The sequence below is a fragment of the Camelus bactrianus genome, chromosome 25, assembly GCF_048773025.1.
Source record: "Camelus bactrianus isolate YW-2024 breed Bactrian camel chromosome 25, ASM4877302v1, whole genome shotgun sequence".
Taxonomy (NCBI): Eukaryota; Metazoa; Chordata; class Mammalia; order Artiodactyla; family Camelidae; genus Camelus; species Camelus bactrianus.
This window is the reverse complement of record NC_133563.1, coordinates 31,801,252-31,826,843: the sequence shown is the minus strand read 5'-3', so window position 1 is coordinate 31,826,843 and position 25,592 is coordinate 31,801,252. Positions and strand designations below refer to the sequence as shown.

General features: G+C 51.5%; 1 protein-coding gene across 1 annotated transcript in view; it reads right to left on the bottom strand.

Moving 5' to 3' along the window:
- TG (thyroglobulin) overlaps positions 1-25,592 on the bottom strand; it is a 203,497-nt gene that overhangs the window by 126,689 nt on the left and 51,216 nt on the right. The window contains exons 26-34 of the mRNA XM_074353110.1: positions 20,396-20,587; positions 15,364-15,528; positions 12,297-12,362; positions 10,234-10,314; positions 7,052-7,189; positions 6,042-6,218; positions 4,690-4,801; positions 2,749-2,828; positions 1,863-2,006 (exon numbers count right to left, since the gene is read on the bottom strand). Coding sequence (XP_074209211.1) covers positions 1,863-2,006; positions 2,749-2,828; positions 4,690-4,801; positions 6,042-6,218; positions 7,052-7,189; positions 10,234-10,314; positions 12,297-12,362; positions 15,364-15,528; positions 20,396-20,587 — 1,155 coding nt within the window. The remainder of the gene's footprint in view (positions 1-1,862; positions 2,007-2,748; positions 2,829-4,689; positions 4,802-6,041; positions 6,219-7,051; positions 7,190-10,233; positions 10,315-12,296; positions 12,363-15,363; positions 15,529-20,395; positions 20,588-25,592) is intronic.

Sequence of the window (25,592 nt, the reverse complement as noted above, 5' to 3'; positions counted from 1 at the left end):
GTGCACAGCCGCAGGGAGGGTTCCATGCAGCCTGGTAACAATTAACTCCAAAAAAATCAGCCCTGAAGCCACGGAATGTCTCGGGAATTAACAGACTCAAAGACAAGGGCCAAGGACCCGTTCCACCGAGGAGCCCCAGCCCAGGCCTCTCCGGCTGGACATGGCTCTACAAGCAGAGGCCAGCTTACCAGCTGGTCTAATTGACTAGCTTGTTTGTCAGTTTTATTTTTTCAATGTATTAGTCGACTGCCTGTTTAGTCAGCTGAGTTGAGTTGGGGGAAAACCAGTCAGACAAGGTGTCTATACATTTTCACTTCCAGTCACTCATGGGATACGGGAGACTGGCCAGGAGGCAACATGGTAAAAGGGAAGAGTGAATTTTGGAGTCATCAGAGCTGAGTTTGTGACCTGACTCTGCATCTTGCTGGCTATGTTGTTTGGGTCAAACAACTTCAGCTTTCTACACCACCCTCTCTTCACCTTAAGATGGAGGAAACAATGTCCACTTCATAGGGGCGTCGAGTAGAATGTCATATAGCCCACGTAGAAGCCCCAGCCCATGCGCAGACACATGGTGGGCACGTGAGTAATGTCAGCTCTCCTCTCCTTTCCTACTTTGGGCAAAGTGTTGTGGTGGGTGACGTGCGGAACATGAAATCAAAGTTACAGACCTCTAAGGTTCCTCCAGATCAGACATCCTGTAACTCGTTTCCAAGGCAAGGGCCAGCCAGAGCCAGCACCCACCCTATACTGACTCTGAAAGTGAGGAGAAGGCCACTAACGGGGGAGGCTGGAGGCACTGACCTCAGCTCAGCCTCTTCACTGGACTCCTGCTAAGAGGGGGTGTCTATCTCTTAGCATCTTGAACATCTTTCTGAATTTGCTTCCAGGACATACAGTGGGGAGGACATCCAGGCTCCATGCAGTCACCTACTGTCCCCCAAGTGTACCCACACCCACAAACACCCAGAATGTAAGCGCTGATAGGGCCCCAGTGACTCTCCTCAGTGTTTCCCTGGTGGAGGAGCTGAGGGAGTGGTATGACTTTCCTAAAGGCAAACCTACGGTAGATGGCAGAGTTGGAAAGATTATAATATCCCTTCATTTGAGTCTAGAAGCTTCTCCATCACACCATGTAGATCATTCATTCATTCACCAATTTCAAATTGAGCTCCTAAAATGCACTGGGCTAAAATCAGAACGCATGTGGGAAGTACACACTTGGGGCCAACACTGCCTTGCCCTGAAGTCCTAACTCCATGTACATCATCAGATACACACTGGGGACCCTTTCCCTCCTTAAGATGCCAGGTGCTCCACTGTCCTGGTTAATCGACAAGACAAGAAAACCACGGGAATCTGGCCGAGTGCACAGCTATTGGTTTCCCCTGTCCAGAGACAGCACCTTTACTCTGAGGCTCCTCCTCTCCCCTGAGTGTATAGTCTTACAGGGACTGTCCATAAAGCTGTCCCTTCACCCAAACCCCCACCCTCTGGCAGTGGTTGGACTCACAGCCCAAACTGGGCCAGGCTCTCTCCCTGAAATGGAAAGCTTGAACACAGTCACCCATATCCTTTGGCACCAACTGATGAGGATGGGCCACGCTGAAGAGGCTGCCTGCTTATTCCTGCTAAACACACGCATGCAGCTGAGGCCTAGTCAGTCACCTTTCCTTTGCATCTGCAGGCAGACTTCCAATAAATTCCTTTTCTGCTTAAGTTAATTAGAATCTATCTCTGTTGCTTACATTCAGTGAATCCTGACTAAATCTACTTCCTGGCCCCAGGACATCATCCTGATACGCGATTGAGAAACCGTCAACTAAAGATGCCCACGTAGCTGTTGAGGCCAGGTCACTTACCGGGCCTCTGGTACCATCCGAAGGGATAGGTGCGGACCTCAGTGTCCGGAGAGCCACAGTCCAAAATGCGCCAGGTTCCCCCATTTTCCTCACTGCACGTCTGAAGTCCCAAGCTGTTTAGAGTTATGCATGTCACCTCTCCTCCTGGAGCAAAAGATAGTCAGGACCAGGAAAATGATCATGCTGGAAGATTCTAACTGAATGAGAGAAGTTCTGCCAACTCCTTCTTCAACAGACATTGGGGCCGCACCATCATATTCCAGGGATGGGCTTGGCCACTGAGGAAAAACCCGCTACCTTAACAAGCCTCTGGTCTAAAAGCACAGGGGTGGAGGCGGCCCGACCTAGTCAAGCGGCCATCATGCCCCCAGGGCTGTGCCAGGGCTGTGTTTGCATCACACCACTTGGTCCTCACACAACCCTGGAGGAGGGTAGCATTTGTATCCCTATTTGCAGATAAGGAAACTGAGGCTTAGAGAGATTAAGGGACGTATCCAGGACCACACATCTAGTAAAGGACAGAATCAAGTTTCAAATACAGATATATGGACGGATGCAAAGTTCACCCCACCAAGCTACCTGACCCAGGTCTTGAAAGGTGAGCAGAAGACAGCTAAGTGGGCAGTGGGAGGAAGGCTACTTCGGTCAGTGGAAGCGCTGTGTAAAGCTGACCATGTGCTGGACCACGAGCCGTGTCCCAGCAACCACGTTTATCAGCCAGCTCCCCTCCCCCAGCCCCCACTCCCCATCTGCGAATGAGGATTACCCCTGCCCCCACCACGAGGATGAGGAAGTGCCAAGGGTTAGATAAGACTGTAGATGTGGGTGTGTTTCCTAGACTGTAAAGTGCTGCATGCGGGCCAGAGGGAGCGGTCATCATTGTCACCTTCTGACTGGGAGACGTTCAGAAAGCCAAAGCCGGTGCAGCACGGGTCCTCGTCACACAGGCGCTCACACTCGAAGAAGCTGGCGGAAGAGGATAAAGAGCAGGCCTGGGGGTTTGCGTTGGACCAGGCCTGCTGGGGGCTGCAGGGCCGCCCTCCTCACTTCTGGGAGCCTCCCTCCCCTGTACGACGGCTGTGGGGGTGGATTCCTAGCTTTGAGGTTCTCTCTGAAAACAAAATTCTACTCTTTTCTCAAGAATGTCATCTTGCCATCCTGCCTTCATCATTCACTCGGTCATTCATCAAGCATACATCCTACGCCTCTTACGTGCCAGGCTCCAAGCCAAGCCACCCCAGGCTCCTGAACGTGCTCCCACAATCCTCTCCCACAGGGAGAAAGCCCCTGCTTTGGGCTCCAGGAAAGGAGAGAAGTGGGGGACTTGAGGGAGTTACAGTGGGAACCACCCACCCTGGTGCCTGTTGAGCGGCAAAGAGTTGTGCTTGATCCCCCCTGACCTTCCCCTACCCACTTACAGCACAGGCTCCTCACAGTTCAGGAGCGCACCTCTGTCGGCTGGGGCAGGGCACCGAGGCTCGCTCTCTCTGGACCTACTTTGTTTAATAACTCAGTGTGCTTACTGGACCCCACCGTTATAGGGCCAGTCCTGGCAGGAGGAACTTGGTGGCTCCCAAGCCATGCTCCTGGGGTCAGCTCTGAGTTGCCCCTGCCCTGACCACGTGTCCCAGTGCAGATCGCCCCCTCCTGACTTGCAAGAGCTCGCTCAGCCCCTTCATCCCCCTTCAGTGCGGGGGCCCTGCCATGCTCTGCGGCTCTTCTCCTTCCCTGACTTAGGCGCCCCCGAATCCAAGTCCCATCTGGGGGATAAAGCCTCCATCTCCTGGGCAGCTTTGCCCACGCTGGCCGCATCTCCGCCCGGATCTCTGTGGACCGCCTCCCCATTTCCCTCTCCCAGAGTTCAGTTCACCTGCTCACCCACCACTTCACTTTCCTCTCTTGGGGCCCATTGCCAGGCTCTACCCTGGATGACATGTTTCACCTCTGAACCACCCTCCCCTGAGTCCAGCTACGCAAGCTCTGTTCCCGCAGCCCCTGTCCCAGCACAGGGGTCACTCTGGTCCCTGTTTCCAACCCTCCTTCTCTTCCCGCTTCCCATCAGCCAGATCTCAAGACTGACTTTCCCACATTGTCTATTTATGTCCATTTTCAAAAGCAGATCTTAATGCCAGCAACATGACATAGTTTCATAAATCAGCAATATTTCATAGATCAACAGTTCATAGATCAAAGACTCTCAGACACCAACGTACACAGGAATAACCAGGGGAACTTGGTTCAAATTCAGATTCCTGAGCCCCCTGAAATGCAGATTCAGTAGGTCCAGGGTAGGACCCTGGAGTGGGGTTTGTAAAAAGTCCCCCTGGTGGTTCGGATGGATGAGATCCACAGACTGGGTGGGGAGAAACATCACCTTCAATGATAACTAAATTACAGCTAATTAAATAAATAACAAAAAACATTTTTAAAATAATAAATGAAATCAAAAATCCTTATATGCTGATGGCCCTGTTGAAAGTTCTATTTGCTCTCCAGATTCTGAATGCAGCACAGGGAGCCTTTGCTGGTCAAGTTCATTGCCATGCTGGATAATGTGTATTAATTGATGAAACAGGGGTCAATGTTTCCCTTTGGCACCAGCTGACCGGAGGTTCACGGCTAAATGCTATGTTGACTATTAGTCACTGATCTCAACCATGGTTTCTAGATAGAGTTACCTCTTTATTACTTTTTCACCCTTTGCTTTGGGTTTTACAGTTTTGCATGCTTGTGCCTTTAATCGATACTTTGCCACTTTCTTTATGAAAATAGAAGGATCTTAATAAAAGTATTGGCAGTGAGGCGGGGGCCAACGGAAGCAGCTTACCCATCGGAGATGGATTTGCTGGACATGGGCACTTTGTTTCTAATGGAGATCCCCGTCAGCCTTTGGAATGGCAGGCGAGTGTAAAAATTCTTCACTTTCTCTTGCAGTACAACTACACAGAGGAAGAAAGAAATGACATTATTTAGGGAGCGATGCATCGTAACCACAAAATCAGGGGGACAAAGGTACGTGAATCACACTGAAAACTTCCAATTAAAGATGGCATATTAAACTCCTGTACTTACACTCTGTTTCCATCCCAACTCTCACTAAAATACTGGTAAAGGGATTTTTCCAAAGGCGTACACCCACAAGGAAAGAGTCGGAGAGAGGATAGAGCAACAAAATTTGGGGAGCCAGGAGAAACACAGAGGGGTAAAGAGTGAGCTGATCAACCTAAGGAAGCTGAATGCTCGACCCTTCTGTGGGAAGAACCAAGAAGCAACCCCACACGTCTTCTGGTATCCCAACAGATTTAAGCATCAACAGCCCTGGGAAAGTGAGCTAAGGCAGAAAGGGCTGGAAGTCTTTTTAAGAAGCAATTAAGTCTTCAGATCCCCTTCTCTTTTGTCCACGGCCAGCAACGGCCCCTTCCCGTCATAGAAGGGCGGGGTCTCCAGGTGCCCCAGGTCGGGCAGTAATGGCAGGAGCACCGCACTGAAGCCACGGGAATTTTTCAAGTCAGTCTACATGGTGACTGTGGAGACTCTTTCCTTTTCAACCTTATTTGGCATCCAAACCACAAGCAACCAGGCTCATGACTCTGGGCCAGATATGACGAGATTCCAGCTACAGTGAAAAGAGGGATTCCCCAAAGGGTGGCCCCAATAGATTATCCTACAGGGAAACCCAAAGTCAACAAGCTCCCACCACACGCTCCACTTCCCGATCAGCTTCTGGGCCCCTCTCTTACGTTTAATTGGAAAATCAAGGGTCACCAGCTACCTGAGAAAGGCCTCCAGCAAACAAGAAGGAACAGTAAGTAACAACACAATGCAACATCAGGGTAGAAATGGAGACTGTGCGGGGTGAAGCACCCCCTCTCCCCCAATAGTATCGTCAATATCCTCAGAGAATAGAATCAACCTCTATCTTGTTGGAGCCACAGTTGGTGAGATTTTTGAGAGCATACATACGGCCAACTGGAACTCCAACTGACACGTGCATTTGACATGAGTTCTATGAGCAGTGGGATTCCAGTGTAAGATTATTGTTTATAGCCAATATGATGCATTTCTGAGTGCCTTTGCATCTCCACAAGAAGCATGGTAAATTTATTTTTAAGTGAACCGATCTGGATATTTCTAAAGCCACAGAGCCCACAGCCCACTGAAGACCCACCAAGCGCTCACCTTTCTTCCGGAAGAGGACACTGGGCCTGTGGGGCAGGATCAGCCTGCAGCCCTGGGGACTGGACTCCAGGACATCATCACACACCTGGGCCTCTGGGTAGAGGGTGCAGGTGAAGTACAAGGGTGCACTGTCTGTTACCTCTGCCAGCTGACAGAAAGAGGGCTTCTGGACACAGCCTACAGGCGAGAGAGCAGTTGCATTTCAGTCCTTGGGAGGCCCACAGGGGAGGGGTACCTCTACAGGATCTTCTGGGAAGAAAAGCTCCAGAGGGGTTCTTCCCAGGCAGGGCAGAGCCTCAGGTCAGTCAAGGCTGTCCAGTCTGGAAGGCCCAAAAAAACAGACCAGGGTTCTGCTAGCTGGGGAGAGGACCGTGAGTAGAACAGGGAGTCTGTGTGGCTCTGAATAAAGGCAGAGCCCGAGAGGGTGAGGAGTCAGCTGTCAACTCGGCAATATGGGAGGAGAGAGGGTAAAACTCCACTGGATCTGCCCAGCACCATCTCGGAGGCAGTCAGGATCTCAGACCACAGGCCACAGGGCCGGAGAGCTTGGTGACGCTGTGAACAGCTCCCCTGCTGTCACTGGGTCAGACTTTGCTGCTGGTACATGCGAGCTCCCTGCTGCGAAGGGGTAAGGCTGATTCATTTTTAAATTTTCTCATCCCCAAGGTCAAACACAAGGCCTAGAACACAGCACATGCTCAACACAGCACATGTCTGCTGGGTAAAAGATGGATGGATGAATGGACGGACAGATGGATGGACGGATGGATGGATGGATGGTGGATGGATAATAGGTTCTGGGAGCAGAGTAGAGATTAACTACAGCATTGGCATCTTGAAGATCTGGGTCATGTCCTGTCTTTCTTCAGGATCACTCAAGGTACCAACACCAAGTGATGCCTAAGTTATGCTCTTGAATTTGATTTTATCTATGTCTCAAGAGTTGTTAAGGCCTCTGATGCCTGACCACAAGGCAGAGAAGAAGAAGGCTGAGGCCTAAGGCTACTTACGAGAAAGGCACCACAGATGTGCCTGTTGACGTGAAAACAGATGTCGGAAAAGCCGGTGCTGCTTGCTGGGCAGGGATCGGTTTCCGCTGACAATGACCTGGTCAAGGTCCACAGGGGAGAAAAGCTCTGCGGTCAGATCTGAAAAAGAGGGAGTGAGTCCACTTCCTTTGCCTTTATCTCCATGGTGGGTCAGTCTCTGTCTGTCTGTCTCTCTCCCTCTCTCTCAAACACACGCGCACACACACACACACACACACACATTCATTTTGGGGCCATGTGTGGCCAGAGCAGGTCTGCAGTTAGTAGGGCCGGGAGCCTAGTCAGGCAGGAAAGGCTCAGAAGGTCCCACACAGCCCTAAAAATAATGGAGTTGCAAGATCTTAGAATCTTGGTTTGGAAAAAAACTTGGGAACCATCTGGTTCAGCTTTTCGCCCAAGGCAGGATTGTCCCCATGATATTTCTGGCCAACGTCCCCACAGACTCATGTGACACGCCTGTGCTGACCACAGCAGCCCACCCCACGGTTAGGAAGTTGCGGAGTCAAGTCTGCCTCTCCGTAACTTTGAACCACTGATGCTCCTTCTGTCTTCTGAAACCACGTGGAAGTTCTGTCTTCCTCCTAAATGGCCACCTTCCTCATCTATGAAGACAGCGTTTAGCTCGGCTCAGCCCCAGACTTGAAAGCTCCGGCTTACCCATCCCCCAGCCTTTCCTCCTGTCTTCAGACTCTGCGATTCTGACTGAAGGCTCTTCCTGGGAGCTCCACTCCCATGGGACGGAAGTCCAAGCTGTCTTCCTGGTCCAGGCTCTACCTGCATTTCTCGTTTCCTCTCCCATTGCCTCCACGCACCCCCGAGGAGCTCGCAAACCCGATGATTCCAGCTCCTCCCCGCAGTGCGTGCTGCCCAGGGCTCCTGCCCGTGCCCACCCGGCGTGTACCGCCTTCCTCCTACCCTACCTGGTCCTCCTGTGCTTCAAGGACCAACACTGATCCTCCTGCTCTGATGTTCGGAGGCTCTATAAAGAGGTTCTCCAGTGCTGAGGGGCCCAGAAGCCCAGCCCAGGAGTGGGGGGATATTTCTCCACCTCATGAGGGCCCAGGTCTTCCCAGAGGGCTTCCACTGGGGGCGTGGAGCCGACCATGGAGCTGAACTGGGGCAGGTTTACAGCATCTCTGGAGTGAGGGGCACACCCCCAGGTCGCCTTGGGACTGGAGCATCCTCTCCGAAGCCTGCTCTCCATGCCCCTTGAAGCAGGCTCAGGAAGGCTGGACTTCCTGACCTACAGTCACCACCAAAGGGGATGAAAGCCTCACGGGCATCTGGCAGGGCCAGAGGTTCAGTGCGAGCAGAGCCCCAGAGGCCGTGTCCCGCCGCCTCCTTGGGGCAGCCCCGCCCTTTGGGCGATCGTCTCTCACACTGTTGTACAGCGGCCCGTTTGCGTGCTGAGCCACACCTGGCACAAGGCAGGAGAGCCCAGACCACCTCTTAAGACAGCAGAGTAAGAAAGGAAAAACAGCACAGCCAGCCTAAAGGCTCACTTGAAGATCCTGGAATCACTTTGTCCTCAGAGCCTTTGCACAGGCTGCTCCCCTCACCTGGAACTCCCTCTCCCAGGGCTTCTCTGGAAGTGCCTGGCAGATCCTTCGGGCTCCTCCGAGAAGTCACCTAGCATCCTCCCTCCCTGCATTCCCATCGCCCTGACACTTGTCCCCATCACAGCCTTCGCCAGGCTGTCACACAGTGGCTGCTCCGTGGGAATCCTCCGTCCTCTGGGAACATCCGCGGGCCCCACGTACACAAAAAAAAGTCTGTTGGGTGAAGGAAGGGATACTGTAGCCACTCAGTTCATCCCTGATTGACACCCCACATCAGGAAGAACCCTTTATCTACGTGTTTTCTCACAACTTGACACTCCCCGTGAAGGCAAGGAGGCCAACAGGGGGCTTGCCAGCTGGGGGTTGGTTCTCTGTGGCTTTTCTTTGTGTCTCAGATGCTCAGAGTATCTGCAGTCACCAGAAGCAGAAAGGGGAACATTCCTTGCTGTGCTTTGACTCAGAGGGGACCTTCTCGGGGACACAGAAGAACAGAGCACAGGTAAGTGAGCCCCGCTGCAGAAGAGCCCACCAGAAGGGTTTCCCGCAGGGCCATTGTCTTCTGAAGTCCAGGAATGTGATCAGCTGGGCAGGTGAGACCCAAGCTGGGCTTTGTCTATTCACCCTGAAGCCCTCCTGGTGAGGGGAGGAGAGGGGGTCCTTCCTGTGGGAATCATGTGATAGTTTTGTAGATGCAACCCTGGCAGCAGCGGATAATGATGGATTTTACAGAATATTCTCAAGCACCACGAAAACATTCATGTTTACAAGGCCATGAGCAGCCTGGCTACCCCTCAGAGGTGCTGCTAAGGTGGGGGACCAGAGATCACAAACGTAACTGCCCCAGGGCAGGTGTGGTTCTCCTGTTTGCCTTGGGCCTCCCCTCCCCCCAGCACCCTACACTCTCGCTGGCCCGCCTGTCTCCTCCCGGATGTGGCATGTCAATCAGGGACACACTGAGTGGCTACAGTGTCCATTCTTTCACCCAGCAGACAGGCTTCTTCATCACCCCTGCCCACAGGCTGACCTGCCTCCTCTCTCCCTGCCCTCCCCTCCCTCTCTCTTTCTCTCTGACTTTCTGCTCCACCCAAGGAATAACAACCGTAGTTCCCGGGGATGGAGGAGCCTCAGACACCACGCACGGATGGATTTACATCCTGTGAAGGTATGCATTGGTATCTTCCACTGCCTGAAATGACTCTCTCTCAAGAGACCCTCATAGACATCTCATTCATTAAACAATTCCAGAACACTTCCATTTTGCTTACATTCTTCAGGGTTTGCGTAACTGAAGGCACTGACCCCGTCAGATGAAACTTGCTCTTAAATAGTTTTTTTTTTTTTTTTGCTGGATTTGTTGTTGTGCATGCTTTCTCCCTCATTTCACGTTACTTTCTGTGCCCACTGGCCATCCGAGGAGCCATCCACGTTTATGAAATGGATAGTGGGGTTGGAAGCTTAGAGGGCAGTCCGTGGCTGTAGAATGGAGTGGGGTTAGGGGTGCATTCACCACTTAGACCCTTGGCATCACCATGTCACCTCCACGGTCAGCCACTCAAATACATTCTAAGGTTTGGGGGTGAGTACCTGTCTCTGTTGGAGATGGTGGCCTTGGTTCCATGTCTCTTCTGCATCCCATAGACTCAGACCGAGACCCCATGTCAGAATCTAAGAGAAAAAAAGACTGTTGTTCTAATGTTGGGAGGAAAAGGGGGAGCTATCCCTCTGGTCAACGAAATGGTAATGACAGTTGTGGGAAATCCCTGCGGTCCACAGCCAGGCGCTCGGACAAGATCTGGAACAACCCAGTGGCCGATGCCTGCGCTCCCTGGCCTTGTATGGAATGTCAGCCAACCTCTCTCCATAGCGGGGCTGTTATTGTCCTTGATACTGAAAGTATCATCATTTGCAAAGAGTTGACGAAATAGGTTTATAAATATTGGTCTTTATGACACCCTGTGAAGGTAAGGAGTAACATTTCCACTTTACTCTTGAGAAAACTGAAACTCAGAGAATTGAAATAACTTCTCCCAGAACATGGAGGTGAAAAGTAGATGAATTGAAATTCGAAAAAATTAAAGAAAATTTCCAAGGCGGGAACAGGTCTTCCACGAGGGGGAACAGGGTTTTACGCAGGTCCTTGGGTGCTTCTGTTTAGTGGGGCAGATGTCCTGGGGAGAAGCAAATCCTTAGTTTTTCACCAGCTAGCAAATCATTTACCAGAAATTTCTTTTTTCTTTTTGATTGTATTTTTTAAATTGTTGATGTACAACATCACATGAGTTACAGTGTGCTATACGGTGATTCACAATTTTAAAGGTTACACTCCATGTATGCATCTTAAGCTACAGGATATTGTACAACAATAGGTGGAAATCACTGGACTTGGAGCCAGTGTCTGGGTCCCACCCCAGGACCTCCTGTGGGCATTTCACTGAACCTCTCCAAGTCTCTCTCTCTTTTTTTTTTGTCTGAAAAATAAACAAAATGTCACCCAACCCTCATATATACAATGTAGGTATGACTAAATGAGAAAAGAAGCATATAACCTCATTATGTCACCTTAAAATGCAAGTGATGATGGGCACCTTCATCCCCCTTCCGTTTCTTCCTCTTCCTCCATCATCATCTCCACCACCATCAGTACCACTGATTAGCCCTGGTGATGCACCAGGCACTGTCCTAGGCACTTTACAGGCATGACTGAGCCAACGCTCACACAACTCTATGAGGTTGGCACCATTTTTAACGCCATGTTACCCATGTGTTCAAGGTCACATGGGTGGGAAGTAACAGAACCAGAATTCATACCCAGACACTCTAAGTCCACAGTCTGCTCTCTCCCACTATTTCACAGGCATAGAAACAGGTCACCAGTCCTATCTCTTAGGGGACTGGAGATGAGTGAGGAGGAATCACAGGAAGAGGAGGGAAACAGCGATACAGGGGCCGGATCTTTCCTGTGCCCGCACCTAGCACCTATGGCCATAACACGCAGCGGTCCCTGCCTGTCTGCTCCCTTCTGAGGCTGGAGCCCCTGACCCATCAAAGCTGCGCCTCACTCGTCCCTCTCACCATGTTGCTCAGACCCATCCCTAATGCCTTTCTCAGTCCCTGGCTCTGAGTGGGCACCTGATCAATGTTTAGAAAACTCAAAGGAGGACAAAGCAAGCAGAATAGAGACGCCGAGCGTGTATTTCACCTGCGCCCCCACCGGTTAAGTGCACCCCCAGGAGCAGGCACACCAAGCATGAGTCCACAGCACACCTGCCTTGAGGAGGGAGGCCCCCGTGCCCCAGTGCCCTTGGAAAAAAAGCCTCCCCTAGTTTGCAGGGGGCCTCAGAGCTCCCATCCTCCTAACAAGGGCAGCTTGTGGTCAGCGAACTTGATCTCACAGGAGCCAGTGCTTCCTCCCTCCCTCCTTGCTTAAGTTTCCACACTTTTAGCTTTTGTTTTACACTGTGGCATCTTATCTGATGAGAGTGGAGGCCCTTCTCACCACACAGAGCACTCACTTCAAAGTACATCTCTACATTTGCTCTCTGGCGAGTAGAGTGCCTGTGAGTGAGCCATGAGGCCAGTCTCCGGTGACCAGTGTCCTGCTCAGCCCCCTACCCCCCACCCCCACCCCCCACAACCACAGAGCTTACCTTTCCAGAGATAAACCTGCTGGAAACTGATAACGGTGTCCTGTGCGCCTTCCAGGGCTGTCAGACCTGCAGAGAAGATGTTTATTTGTACGGCCTTGAGCATGCTGTTAGGTAAGGGTATCTATCAGTTCTTCACACTTTAATAAGAATTTAAATCACTATGTTTGTTTTCTTGGGGATTTGCTGTACTTAAAGACTGATCTCTTATTGTGGAAAAGGATTTATACCCTATTGTTCCCAGTTGGAAGTGGTCTCCTGATCAGTCTATGAACCAGGCAACCTCCAATTTGGAACATCATGAAATCAGGCTGCCTGAAATCTCCATCAAAAGGTTCCCTTCTTAAAGCTTTGCCCACACCCCCAAAGATACACAGACACACAAGGCCCTGGAAAAAAAAAACCCTCAAAAGCCTTTGTTGACCACTCCTTCTCAGGGAGGCCAGACAAGAGCATATTCTTGGTTTCTTGGGCACCTACCAAGCACATGCTCTGTGTTAAGCAATTCATTCTGGATTTACTGCCCGTGAATGGATCAAATGTTTTCCTTCAAATGCTCATTTTCACCCTGGGCTACCTCTCAGAGTAATGGATCCCATATGTTTACAATCCATCATATAAATAAGCTATTTGCTTTTATTTACCCCAAAGAAACTGATCCTCATGGAATTCCACCAAATTCTGCAATATTTTTTCCAGGCTTTGGTAAATAGGCACTCCACAGATATTATGCATGTTCTCTAGGCCAGGTTTTATGTTCCATGGTGAGACTCCAGGAATTACTAAGACATAGTTCTTATTATATATTATATAAAAAGTCAAGGGCTTAAAATATAGCAAAAAACCAATAATAGGTCTTTAAAATGATAATAATTTCATCTAATATTCATACTATGTGTCAGATGCTCTGCTAAGTTCCACACGTGTATTATTTGTAAGTGCCAATGTAGGGAAGCAGTTAAGAATGTCACTTTGGAGCCAGTATGCCTGGTTTCAGACCCCAGCCCTTCTACTCAGAAGCTCTGAGACCTTGGGAAGACTTCACTTCTGTGTGCCTCAGTTTCCTCAGCTGTAAAATGGGGATAATGATAATAATAGTGTCTCCCTCAAAGCACTGTGTCGAGGATTCATGAGTTCGTGCAGGTCAAGAGCTTGGAGCAGCGCCTGCCTGGTTCCCAGTAAGCACGAAGGAAGACTTTTCTGTTACTGCTGTTACTGGTTATCCTCTCTTTTCATCTTCACAACAACCCCGTGAGAGGGGAGCTGCCACTACGGCACTAGCAATTAGGCCTGAAGGTATTTACTGACTTGCTCGAGGTCACACAGCTGGTGTCCAAAGCTGGGATTCAACCTCACAGGCAAACTCTCAGCTGGGCCAGTGAGGGAGGCAGACAGGCAAAGGTGCTCTTCCGGCGCACCGCCCGCTGCACTAACAGCGCAATGCACGGAGCACGCGCAAAGCTCTGCAGAAGAGGAAGCAGTAAGCACCGCAGGGCAGTCAGGGAGGGCTCCCGGAGGAGGTGAAATTGAGCTCTCTGCCATCAGAATTGCAAGAGCTGCAGTGCACTGAGAAGCAGGGCTTGGCAACTTCTCCAGGAGGCACGACACGGTCTCTGCCAACGCTTGGAAGACCCTGTCCCATAGAGACAGGGAACCTTCCACGGGATCCCCCCAGACGTCTCCTTTGACCTCCACTCGGTCCCCTCCCCTCCCCTATCTGGCTGACATCAGTACATGCTTCACGCCTCCCAGCTCAGAGGGCAGACTGGAAACACGGCGTAGAGTTTGAGTTCAGGTAATAGAGCAGAGAGGAGGCAGACGAGCCGGGCTTCCCCCAACCTCACACTGGATCCAGGAGAGGGAAGGGAGCAGCTGGGTCCTATTCTCACTGTAACCTCAGGCTCTCCAGGTCGGAAGGAAACTTCCAGGCCCCCTAATCAGTGCTTCACAGACTTAGCAGGCTTGGCATTATCCAGACAGCCCATTAGAATGAATTCCTGTGGCCTCCCTGGTCTAAGAAGAGGCCTGAGAATTTATATTTCTAGTGGGCTTCTGGTGAGGCTGCCCTGTGGTCCTGACCGCACTGACGAGCACTGGTGAGGTCAGCCCCGGCTCAGGACCCAGCGGCACCCACTCCTCCCTGAGGGAGATGTGCGGAGAGGCCCACCGGGTGGGGGAGGCGAAGAGATTGCCGCCCGGCCACCTGGGGCTGCGGATGCTAACGCCCGTCCCTGTAAAATGAGGGGCGGGCAAAGGCTCTCAGAGGTACCTTCTAGACCTAATGCTTATGGTTCGTGGAAAGGGGTGGAAGAGCTTCTGAGAGAAAGCAGGGGAAGAAGAAAGCTCCATGGTTATTTCAGTCAATCGAGCCCCTGTCACGGGGCCCACAGTTCCTTGCGCCCCAGTAATTAGAATGGGCAGTGCGATCATTACCGCCTGCAATTTCTTAACTCTAAGACAGGGAAAGATGCCCTGGGGACACTGGCTTGGGGGACAGCTCACGTTTTGGGCCCCAGTTCTTCACCTCTCCTGGTAGCCACATATTTTCCTGGGGCTTTGCAGTTCCTGCCACTAGCGGGAAGGAGTTTTTCCCCACCTGAATCGTCAGTCGGGCCAGCGCACTAAGGCAACGGCGACAGAGCGGCAGATCCAAGGCTCGCCCTCATCGCCTGGGGCATCGCCTTGTTCTCTCCTGCTTCTGCCCACAAGAGAACATGCTCCTTCAGAACAAGAGACACGTGAAGCAGGGCCAGGCCGTCCTGGCCAAGGCCAGACGAGATCGGCCAACTGCCAGGCGACCCCTAGATGCCTGAGCAAGTCTGGCCGAGGTCAGCACGGCCGCTAGCTGAGCCAGCCGCCCGCAGCGCACCTGCAGCCCAGGGCTACATCAGCGCGTCTTGCCGAGTGCTGTTGAGATGCTCTGGGTGTTTTTCATGCAGCATTTTGACTCAGTGGCTTTTCAGGATGCATTCCTCAGGGTATGGAGAGGGCTCCTAGTGGTCTAGCAGACCTTGTGGGTCAGGACAATTAATCGTGAAGGAACACACGCAGGCAGAAGGTAGAGACTTACCCTTGAACTCCTGGCCTCCCAGACGCAGCATCACCTGGCCGCGGTCCTGATCGTAAGTCACACCAGGGCATGTGGCATCAGCTTGGGCTTGAGAAGGGTCCCTCCAGTCTCTGACGTGGCAAAGCAGGACATTGGGAGAGCTCAGCAACCCACAGACGATGGGACCTGCAGAGTCACGAGAGTGGGGAGAGGTCAGTGTGACGGGGACCAAGCAGGGCCCCTCTGGAGACTCACGTCTGCGCCCTGAGAGGCTTGCAGGGTGCAGACGGGGAGCAGCTCCTCGGGAGTGGACAGGAACACCAGAACTCAGGAGCCTGGTTTTAAACTGGGTTCTTCTTCCCCGATAGTTCTCCAGTTGTCTTACTGGCAAATTCCCAAGCAGAGAGCCGCCACCATGCCTGCTGCCCCTCTCCTCCACCACGAGAGCCCTTCTCCCCGGGACAGCGGCAGTGACACCTCCGATGGCGCTCGGGGTCTTAGTGCCAGAATCCTCTGTCCCCATTTTCTCTTTTGAGGCTTCAAAGAAATAAACAGCAGACTCACACTTCTCTCTCTCTCTCTCTCTCTCTCTCTCTCTCTCACACACACACACACACACACACACACAGAGGTCATCAGTCTGGAAGGAGCTCAGGAAGGAGTATTTCGATTCAAAGTGAAGAACTATTTACAAAGAGCTGTGCCCCCGTGGCACACGCTTCCCTGCTGGGGCGTGAGCTCCTCGTCTCTGGACGTGTCCAAGCCGAGGCTGTGTGCCCACAGCCCTGGGATGCACAGAGAGAAATCTGTTACTAGGTTTGGTGGGTGGAAGGCATCGGACTATTTTGTCTTGCATGTATCTTCCAAGTGAATTTTAAAAAATTAAAACCGCCTTAATGTTGTGACATTACTTAGTAGCAGAAAGACCTACCCCAAGCTAACTGCGTTTGAAAGTGATTTTAGTGAGAGAAACATGGGTAACACAATGTTCCGGATGCTGTGGTGCGCCAGCTCCTAGGGTAAGTACGCTAACCCCCTTAGATCGCACCGGCGTTATCATCTCCACCTCACTGATCAGGACACGGAGTCTCACGTAAGTTAGTACATTGCCCGAATGTACTGAGACTTAGAAATGAAAGAATTTACGTATTATTTGGACACATAACCCTGTTAGGCAGTATAGTTGTTCAGATTCTCCTGGAAAAAAAGAAAAGAAAAGAAAAAGGAAAGAGACCACGCAGCCCCTAGTCCCTTCCTCATCCTAATTCATGTTCAAATCCGGATAAGCTTCAAGCTTATCTCACCAAAATCTCCCCAAGGTGGATGACGCGTGGGCGTCTGGCTTATGAACCTGACATTTTGTTCTTCTCCTCTCCCACTTTTACTCTGAGTAGTTAAAAGCCATCACCATCATCAACATTATCAGCAGCAGTAGCATCTCTGTAAGAAGTAAACTTAGAGACCCATAACCATGGTGGTTCTCAAACCAGGGTGCTTAGAGTGACTGTATCAAAAACAGAGAGAGATTTGAAAATGCTCATCCCTTGGCACCAACCACAGAGTTTCTGACTTGATAGGTCTCGGCTTGGGGGAGGTGGCATTTGGGAATCAGTCGTCGTGAGTCGCACCCAGATGAGGCTGGCACACAGCCAGATTCCAGAGTCCCTGACTGAGTTAGAGCGTTTGGTTTCACAGATGGGGAACTGGAGGCACAAGAAGGGAGAATCGTTGGGCTAGTGGCTCAGAACTAGAGGAATGACCAGCAGGCAGCCAGTGCCTCGGCCAGCCAGGACTGAGTCGGAGCACAGGCGAGCGGGGGTGCACGAGAGCCCGCTGAGAGCCCAGAGAGGGTCTGAGCCCCGCAGCTGCCCCGCAACAAGCCAGAGGACAGAATCACGGAATTAAACAAGAGGCGGGGCGTGTCTCCCTCCACTCCCAGACCTGGGAAGAGGAAGGCAGGCAGCTCTCTTCTGCAACTAGCGCCAACTTGCCAGTGAGAGCCCTGGGGGTCTGAGAGGCGGGAGCCAGCTGCAGAAGGAAGTCAGCTTCCATGATGCCCCCGTGAGCCTCTGAACCCCACTTCCAAGTAGCCTCATGAAATGTAGGTACAGAAGCCTCATGAATTTTCTCAGCAGTGGAAACAAAGCCATTTAAGGGTTGGAGTTTGGAGGATGCTGGGACGTCGCAGGGAAGAAGGGGACAGGGGAGGAGGGGGAATCTCCCAGAAATTAAATGACTTTCCAGACTGCAGTAAAAGGATGTGCTAGGATCCTGTTCCTGCTCATCAGCAAACCCAGCCAAAGCTTTGTAAGTTAAAACTCCACGTCTGCCCGTCAGACGAGACTGGGGAGCATCTGCCTGATGTTTTATGTGTGTCTCGAAGAAAGCTGAGCTCGCAGCATTGTGAGGTGGCTGGTTGTTCAGCTCAACATAATTCACAGATCACAGGTCACCCTGGGAAGGGAAAGCAAGCCAGCTGCTAGACAGAAATGTCATGGAAAACAGGACTGTGTGGGCTGACTGCTCCATGGAACAAAATAATTATTCTATATATGATCCTAAGGAAAGTGAAATCAACTTTTCCAACTTGAAAAATCATATGGTCTGGTGAGTAATCAAACATCTGGGGGAACTGTGTCCTCAGAAGAGACATTTCTTTTAAAGAAGGCAGAAGGCACCCTGGGTTTGCACTGCAGTGTTCCTGAATACAGGCAGACATACAGACATAGACAGACACCCCTCAGAGCCATTGCAGGTTTGGGTCCAGACCACCACGATAAAGCGAATATTGGAATAAAATGAGTCCCACAGACTTTTTGGTTTCCTGATGCACATAAAACTTGCGTTCATACTATACTGTCATCTACTAAGTGTGCAGTTACAGCACTATGTCTAAAGAAACAAAGTCTACACCTTAATTTAAAAAATACCTTAGTGCTCAAATATGCTGCCCATCATCTGAGCCTTCAGCCAGTCCTAATCTTTTTACAACAGTCACATCAAAGACCGCTGATCACAGCTCTCCGTAACAAATGTCCTAATGACGAAAAAGTTTGAAAAACAGTGACCCTGAGACACGAAGTGAGCCAATGCCACTGGAAGGATGGCGCCAGGAAAAAATTATACAGGTCTGAGTGCAGACAGCGGGGGTGGAGGCGGACTAAATCTTGATCCCACAATCGGTAAGAAAGTAGCAACAAGAAACGGGGGTGACAGTTCAGCAGAGGGGAAGGACGGTTGTGGGACAGTTCAGCATGATTCTTAGGTTGACGGTTTGGGTGTCCTTCCCCACAACGGGATGTTTAGGGTAAAAACTGTTCATTTAGACGCACGCGACAGTCAAGGCCTTGGCCTGTGCTCCAGAGGCTGCAGGGGAAGGAGTGGGCTGAGGAGGGGAGGAGCAGCGGGTCTTGGGAGGCATGGAGGAGAGTGTTTAAAGCCCTGGGGAGCGGTCCACAGTGCCGGCTGCTGGAGACAACCAGGCTGGGGAGGGGGGAGGACGGGGAGGGGCGCCTGGTGACTGTGAGCAGGGGAAGCACAGAGCATCCGGCTGCAGGGTCTGCTGTGGCGGAAAAGGAGAGAACTCGACCCGGAGCCCTGCTGTGTTATGCTTTCCTGTCTGTTCAGGAGGGAGAGAGTTGAAGGCTCTGGACCATGCAGAGAGGCACACAGGGCAGGGCCCTGGCTGGTGTCAGGGTGGAGAACAGGAGCGAAGGATCAAGACCCCGAGGAGATGGAGGCAACAGACTCTCGCCCCCACGAGGCAGGGTTCAGCCTCTCAGGAGGGACCCTCCACCTCCGAGCCTGGAGGGAAGGATGCACGGGTGTTGGCGTTGAGCCCCAGGTGCAGTGGATGGCGGGAGCCTGAAAGATACCTGCTTACTGCTAAGTCCGGTGTCATGGCTGGTACTCTCCAGAATGTGAGTTCTCCCCGATTCAGGCTCAGCTCACAGGGACACCCACTCTGACCAGACAATCTCTCCTCTCCTGTCACCTAAACACCACCCCTCCCACAGAGCCTGGCCCAGGTCTCGCCTCTTCCAGAAAGCCCTCCATGATCACCAAGTGCCCTGGGTACCTCCCTCCTCTGCACTCAAGTCTCCTCCGTCTTAGACACTCATGGCGCCTTGTTTACAGCGCCTGGTACACGGCAGGCTCCGTACACGTTTGCTCGATGACAGCACATATGAAGGAGGGGAGGCCAAGGTCTTTTCATGGTGTGCTTGCCTCCCCAGCCACGCTCTGAGCTCCTTTCATCTCTTCTTAGTATCTCAATATCTCGAACACTGGCTTGCACAGGTAACGTGATCAACTAAAATTTATAGTTGACTGTAAGTGAGGGTCATAACAAGGTAGATAAAACGACTTCAGTGTTTTTTAATCTTCAGAGTTCTCTCTAAGCTGAATGCTGCCGGTCACATAGCTGGTCACAGGTAAGTCCCTCCATCACTAAGTTAATAGCACGGCAGGAGCCAAACCCAAGTCAGCGCTTAGTACCCGTTATCTTTATAACGAGGGGTCAGATAGGAATTACTGTTCTCGCTCTTTTATGGATAAAGGAACTACAACTTCGTTTTGGAAACTTGTCCAAGACTGCACAGATGGAAACTGACTGAGTGACGACTAGAACCCAGGTCTGTCTGACCTAAGTGCCTTCTCAACCACGAGCCTACACAGCCAAAGACATGGATTTATTTTTATAAACAGAAGTCTAGCCTCACTGTTGACAGACAACTGAAACTTCCAGTCCTGTGGATCCCAGGACCTGGCATACAGTAGGCGCCCAACAGATAATGACTGAATGAATGATCCTGCGTGATGAGAATGAACTAGCATTTCTTGACCAAGTGCGGCTTGTCCAGGCTTCAGAGGTAGTGGTGAGACGCTATTGAAGATACACCTGGGCCCAAATCTCCATCCCACCGCTGTGTGACTGTGCCGTGAGCTGGAGGACTATGAGAAGAAGAGGTCTGGGGAGCCCTACACCTTCCCCTAAACTTTGTAGACCTCAGGCTGTGGAAGAGGAGGGCCCCGGCCCTCGCTATCCCATTACCTCCTTGGATCTGCGTGAGGATGAAGCCATCGCAGCAGGAATCATGGTCACAGGCAAGAAGGCAGAAGAGGTGGACTTCAGTCAGACTGGCTCCTGAGGCTGAGAACACGACGGGGTTGTACATTCCAGAGAGCGTGTTTTGGAAACCAGTTTGTTCGAATCTTTTCTGACCTGTTGTGGTGAATTCTTGGCCTGGGAAAAGGGCAGGAAAAAGAAATTCTTTTAAGATCTCAAAAACAACGCAGAGTTAAGCAGAGTGTGCATCCAGTAGTGGAAGCTCTGACCGTGCCAGGTGCAGGAGGGGTCCAGTGAGATGCTCTCTGTGCCACACAAGCCCTGGGCCTCCGTGTGTGAAGAGTGTGGGGCCAGTCGAAGCCTTAGCCCCAGACCAGCAGCCCTGGACAAGTGCCCATCGTACCTTTGTGGGTCTGAAAGGGGACTGTGGAAATCTGGCACTTATTATCACGTTTTTATTACCAGCAGATGTTTACTGAGCTCTGCATACCCAGAGCCCAGCCATGTGCTAGATGGCCTCATGTCATGTTCACTGCCTGTGAGCTCAGTCCCGCCTGCTCTGCAATCACGTGCATTTCTGCAGCACAAAGTGGTTTGAACACATGGTGGTCAGGCAGCCTGGCGGCTGCAATGCTGAGGCTGCACTGGTGGCTCCGCAGTTTCCCCAGCACGTCACTGCCTTGTGCCATCAAACTACAGGTGAATGTAGCGCCTACAAACGCAACCGCAGGCGTCAGGCGGCAGAAACACAGGAACGACGCCCATCAGCCCACGTGCCTCCTCTCCCCTCAGACTGGCCGGCAGCTCTGCCTTCAAAGTGACGTCTGCAATTTTGCCTTCTCGTTGCACATCTGGCCCTTGTCTCCCTAACTCAGCATCCTCAGCCCTTCCCTGCTCCATCCCCCATCAGCCTACCCTGCCCTTCCCACTCACTGCAGCTCTTCTTCAGGATGGATCCATCATGTCTTTTTCTTTTTAATTTTTGTTAGCATTTTAAACAGGATTGTTTTTGTTTTTGTTTTTGTCAGTCCTGTGGCTAAAAATGGCATGGTTTGAGTTTTGCCTGTCCCTGACTCTAGTTTTCCCATAAGCCCTGTTATTTTTAGAGCATCTTTTTTCAAATATGAGATTTTTCAGGGTAATATATATATATATACATATATATTTGGAAAGCCAAAATGCCTGGCCTATTATGATGTGCATTTTACATTTGAGGAAAGAGAGCCTTAACAAGTGGGCGGTCTTGCCTAGGTTTTTACAGCTGGTCAGTGGCAGGAAGAACACCAGAGCCGGGGCTCTTGGCCACCCTGACCTCCCAGTGACTCAGCAGGTCACCAGATCTTAACCAACTCATGCACCTACAAGTAGTGGAGACCTTACAGTGTGGGACCCAAGAGTGCAAGCTTCAGAACTAGACAGACCTGACTGCAAACCCCCACAGCACCCCTAGCAAGCGGGTTTTAAGTCCTCGGAGGCTCAGCTTCCCTTCTGTAACTGGGGATGATTTTCTGTACGTAATCCTCACAAATGTCGATCAGTTAAACAGACAGACTGTCCACTAAGAGGCTGAGCAACAATCCTGGCCCTTGGCTGACATTCAGCAGATATACTACAGGTTTCCAGAAGCCTCCTTCCTTCTGCATCCAAGCATTGGCTCACTCAGCCTCCTCTGCCTGACTGCCCTCTAACTGTACCAGGTGAAGCCCCGGCCCATCCTTCAGCAAAGCGCGGCTCAACTTAAAGGGCCCATCTCCCAGATTTTTATGGTTAGACTTCGTCTGCCTCTATCCATGTCTCCTAGATTCTGCCTGTGCCTCTACTAAACGCTCCGTCATCCTTCACCCTACAGTTCAGCCACGTGAGACAGCGGCTGCTCCCCCACCAGCTGTGAGTCCCTGGAGCCAGTCATTGTGGTCAGAGGCCGTAGTCATGAGCCATATGTGACCACTCAAAGAGCAATTTCAGTTCATCAGAGTTTGTGTTGCAACAGTCACAGTCCAAGTGCTCAGTGACCACAGGTGGCTGCTGGCTGTCATTTTGAAGAGCAGGGATTTACAGAACATGTCCATCCCTGCAGAAATTTCTACTGAACAGTGCCGCCCGGGATGGTAGGGCCATGTCTCAGCTCACTAGGCATCTTCCAACAGCCCTGCACAGAGGGCCACCTGCCCTGAGATCTGGGCACGGTGGGCCCCACCTCATCCTCCTTTCCAACAGCTCCTTCTCTGAAGCTCCTTCCATGAGCACCTAAAGCAACTCATGTCCATCTCTTTTCTCCTTTCTAAATTGTCATAAAATACACATAACATACGATTTACCTTTTTAACCATTTTTAAGTGTACAGTTCAGGGGCATTAAGTACATTCACGTCGTTTGCACCATCACCACTATCCATCTGCAGAATTTTTCCATCCTCCCAAATTGAAACTCAGTCCCCATCGAACACTAGGTCCTCATTCCCCTCTCTCCTAGCCCCTCATAATCACTGTTCCCCTTTCTTCTCCATGAATTTGGCTCTTCTAGGTGGCCCGTGTCCATCTTTAACCCAATGTCCTGTTTCATTTTCATCAAAGCACTTATCACTCTCTGAAATGCTCTGACTGCTGGACCAACTCCGTTATCAATCAGCAATCCTGTCTGTTTTGTTCATAGCTGCATCCACAGTGCCTGCCAAAGTGAGTATCACACCACGGGCGCTCGGGAAACGTTCACGGGATGTCAGTGCTTTGTGGACCCACATGGAAGTCCAGTCCTAGACAACCGGGCAGGTCTGGGAGATCTTTCTGAGTTGGAGTCACAGGTTCACCTGGATGTAGCGGGTGGCAAGATACTTCCTCTGTCTAGACTTCATCTGTGAAATGAGGGCTAGACAATCTCCAAGGAACCTTTAGGCACTGACTTCTTTTGATTCTGAAAAATCACATGGCTCCTTCTCCATGTTCAAGGCCATGGACTCAAGTGTGTGCGGACAGAGGATGGTACTGGAGGAGCGATCAAGCAGTCCTGTCTCCCAGGTCACTCAAGGTCAGGTATGTGGGTGGATGTGCTGACTACCTACTTGGTGCCACGGACTGTGCAGGAGACTTTCAGAAACTGTATCCTTTCCTCCTTGTTTTATGTGATATTTTATTCCCATTTTACAGAAAGTAAAATAAGTCATTCCTGATCAAAGACAGAGCTAGTACATGGAGAGGTGGGAGTCTGAAGCCAGATGCAGTTTCCTTCTCTTCCCATTATTACACCATGGTCCAGAATGGCTGGGCCTGTGCATTTTCTGCTTTTTTTTTTTTAAAGGCAAAACAAAACAAAAAAAGGCAAAAAACAGCTCTGCCCTTGATTTAGTTTGGCAGCAAAGCAGCTTCACAATTTCCCCCGCAATTTTCCCCCGAAGTATAAACTTTCAGGAGATGAGGAGGAAAAAAATAACAAACACTTAGAAAGAAATACAATTGCATGTTTTAAAAAACACGCTAAAAGGCCGAAGCGTGGTTTGAAAGAACATTTTTGGGAGGGGCTGCTTGTTTTATTTTGGTTTTCCTACTCAGAAAATAATCTCTGTGCTCTGTCATTTTAAAAAGTGGGTAGTAAAAATAATCGGAATAAACACTGGGGCAGAAATTTTAAAACCCTGGCCGGGGATCAGAGAAAACCCAGATCTGCAGGATTCCATGCTCCCAAGGGAGCTCTCAGTTAAGACAGGATGGAGGTATTAGGCGAAAGAAGGACCAGAGACAAAAATACACAAACACTGGTCCCTGCCATGGGCCGAGGACTGACGAGGTCAGCCGAGGCGCTGGGCCCGCATGAAGGCTCCTCTCCACGGGCTCCCCGCCGCTCCCAGCACAGGTCGGAAGCTGCTGAGGGCCGGGCCACCTGCCCTGAGCTCGGACCTAAGGGACTGACATGCTGCCATCTTCAGTCCAACCCCTAAATCCTCACTCAGGCCCCCTTGGCTCTCCCCTGGTCCACAGCCTCGGGTCATCGGGAGACTCCAGCAGGAGTGAAAACGACGGTAGAAACTCCCCCTGCACGTGCTCTTCACACAGGCCACGCACGTTCTCAAAGCATCACACGTGTCCCCTCATCGCCACCTCCCAACCACCTCAGTTCACCTGTGACTTCTATTTGACTAACAGAATCCCAGCAGCCTGGGCCGTCAAGGAACTTGCCCAAGATCACACAGCTCGTGCGCAGCACAGCTGGAGTCAACCCAGGCCAGCGGGCTCCAGCCGCCCCACCCTTAACCATGCTGAGCGAGGGCCCAGAGAGCAGGGATGAGCGAAGGCCTCACGGCTCACAGCGCAGAGCCTAGTCGTGGCCCGGGGCTCAGCACCCTGAGCTGCTGCCGCCTCTCTTGGCCCCGATGGAGCAGACAGGACAGTGCAGGCTGCAGGATTCTGGGGGGACACTCACTGCTTCTGCCACATGTGCTGCAGTGACCAGGAGGTGTCCTCCTGTCCCCACCTGTGAGGCCGTGAAGAGGAATCAGACCCCCTTAGGTTCAGACCGAGCTCCCCATTTACTAGCAAGATAGCCAGCCTTGGGCAACTTTCTTAACCTCTCTGAGCCTCGGTTTCCTCATCTGTAAAACAAGCAGTATGACTCCATTTCTGCCTTCCTCCAAGAATTTCTGTGAGGGTGGGATGAAAGGAGGTGTGGGAAGTGAGCTGTAAACTGTAAAATAGGAGACACGCCTGGACTCAAAGTGCGGTCCAGGGACCAGCAGCTTTGGCATCCCTGAGAGGTCATTTAAAGGCAGACTCTTGGCTTTACCCTAAATGACTGACTTGGCACGTGCATTTTCACCAGCCCCCAGGTAACGCGCATGCACAGTGCAGTGGGGAGAGGTCCTGGGTGCAGGGCGGTGAGAGAGGTGCCTGGAAGTTTGGGCAGCTTGTGAGAAGGTCTGACAGCTTCCAGGGAGGGTGGAGAGGAAAGGGAGAGGGGAGTAAAGGTCCAGGAGAGGGAGGGCCAGGGCGGGCAGCTGCAGGGAGCCCAGGGCCAGCAGCCCTGCTAGGGTCGCCCCCACATCACAGGCAGCCTTGTGAAGTTGCATAAGGTGAACGGTCTGGACTCAGCTGGCTTCTGCCCACAGCCTTTGTGTCTGCCCTGTAACTTAGTTCCTCACCAGCAAGATGGGCCTCCCAGCCCGCTGGGCTGGTGGCAGAGTGGCCCCTCTCTA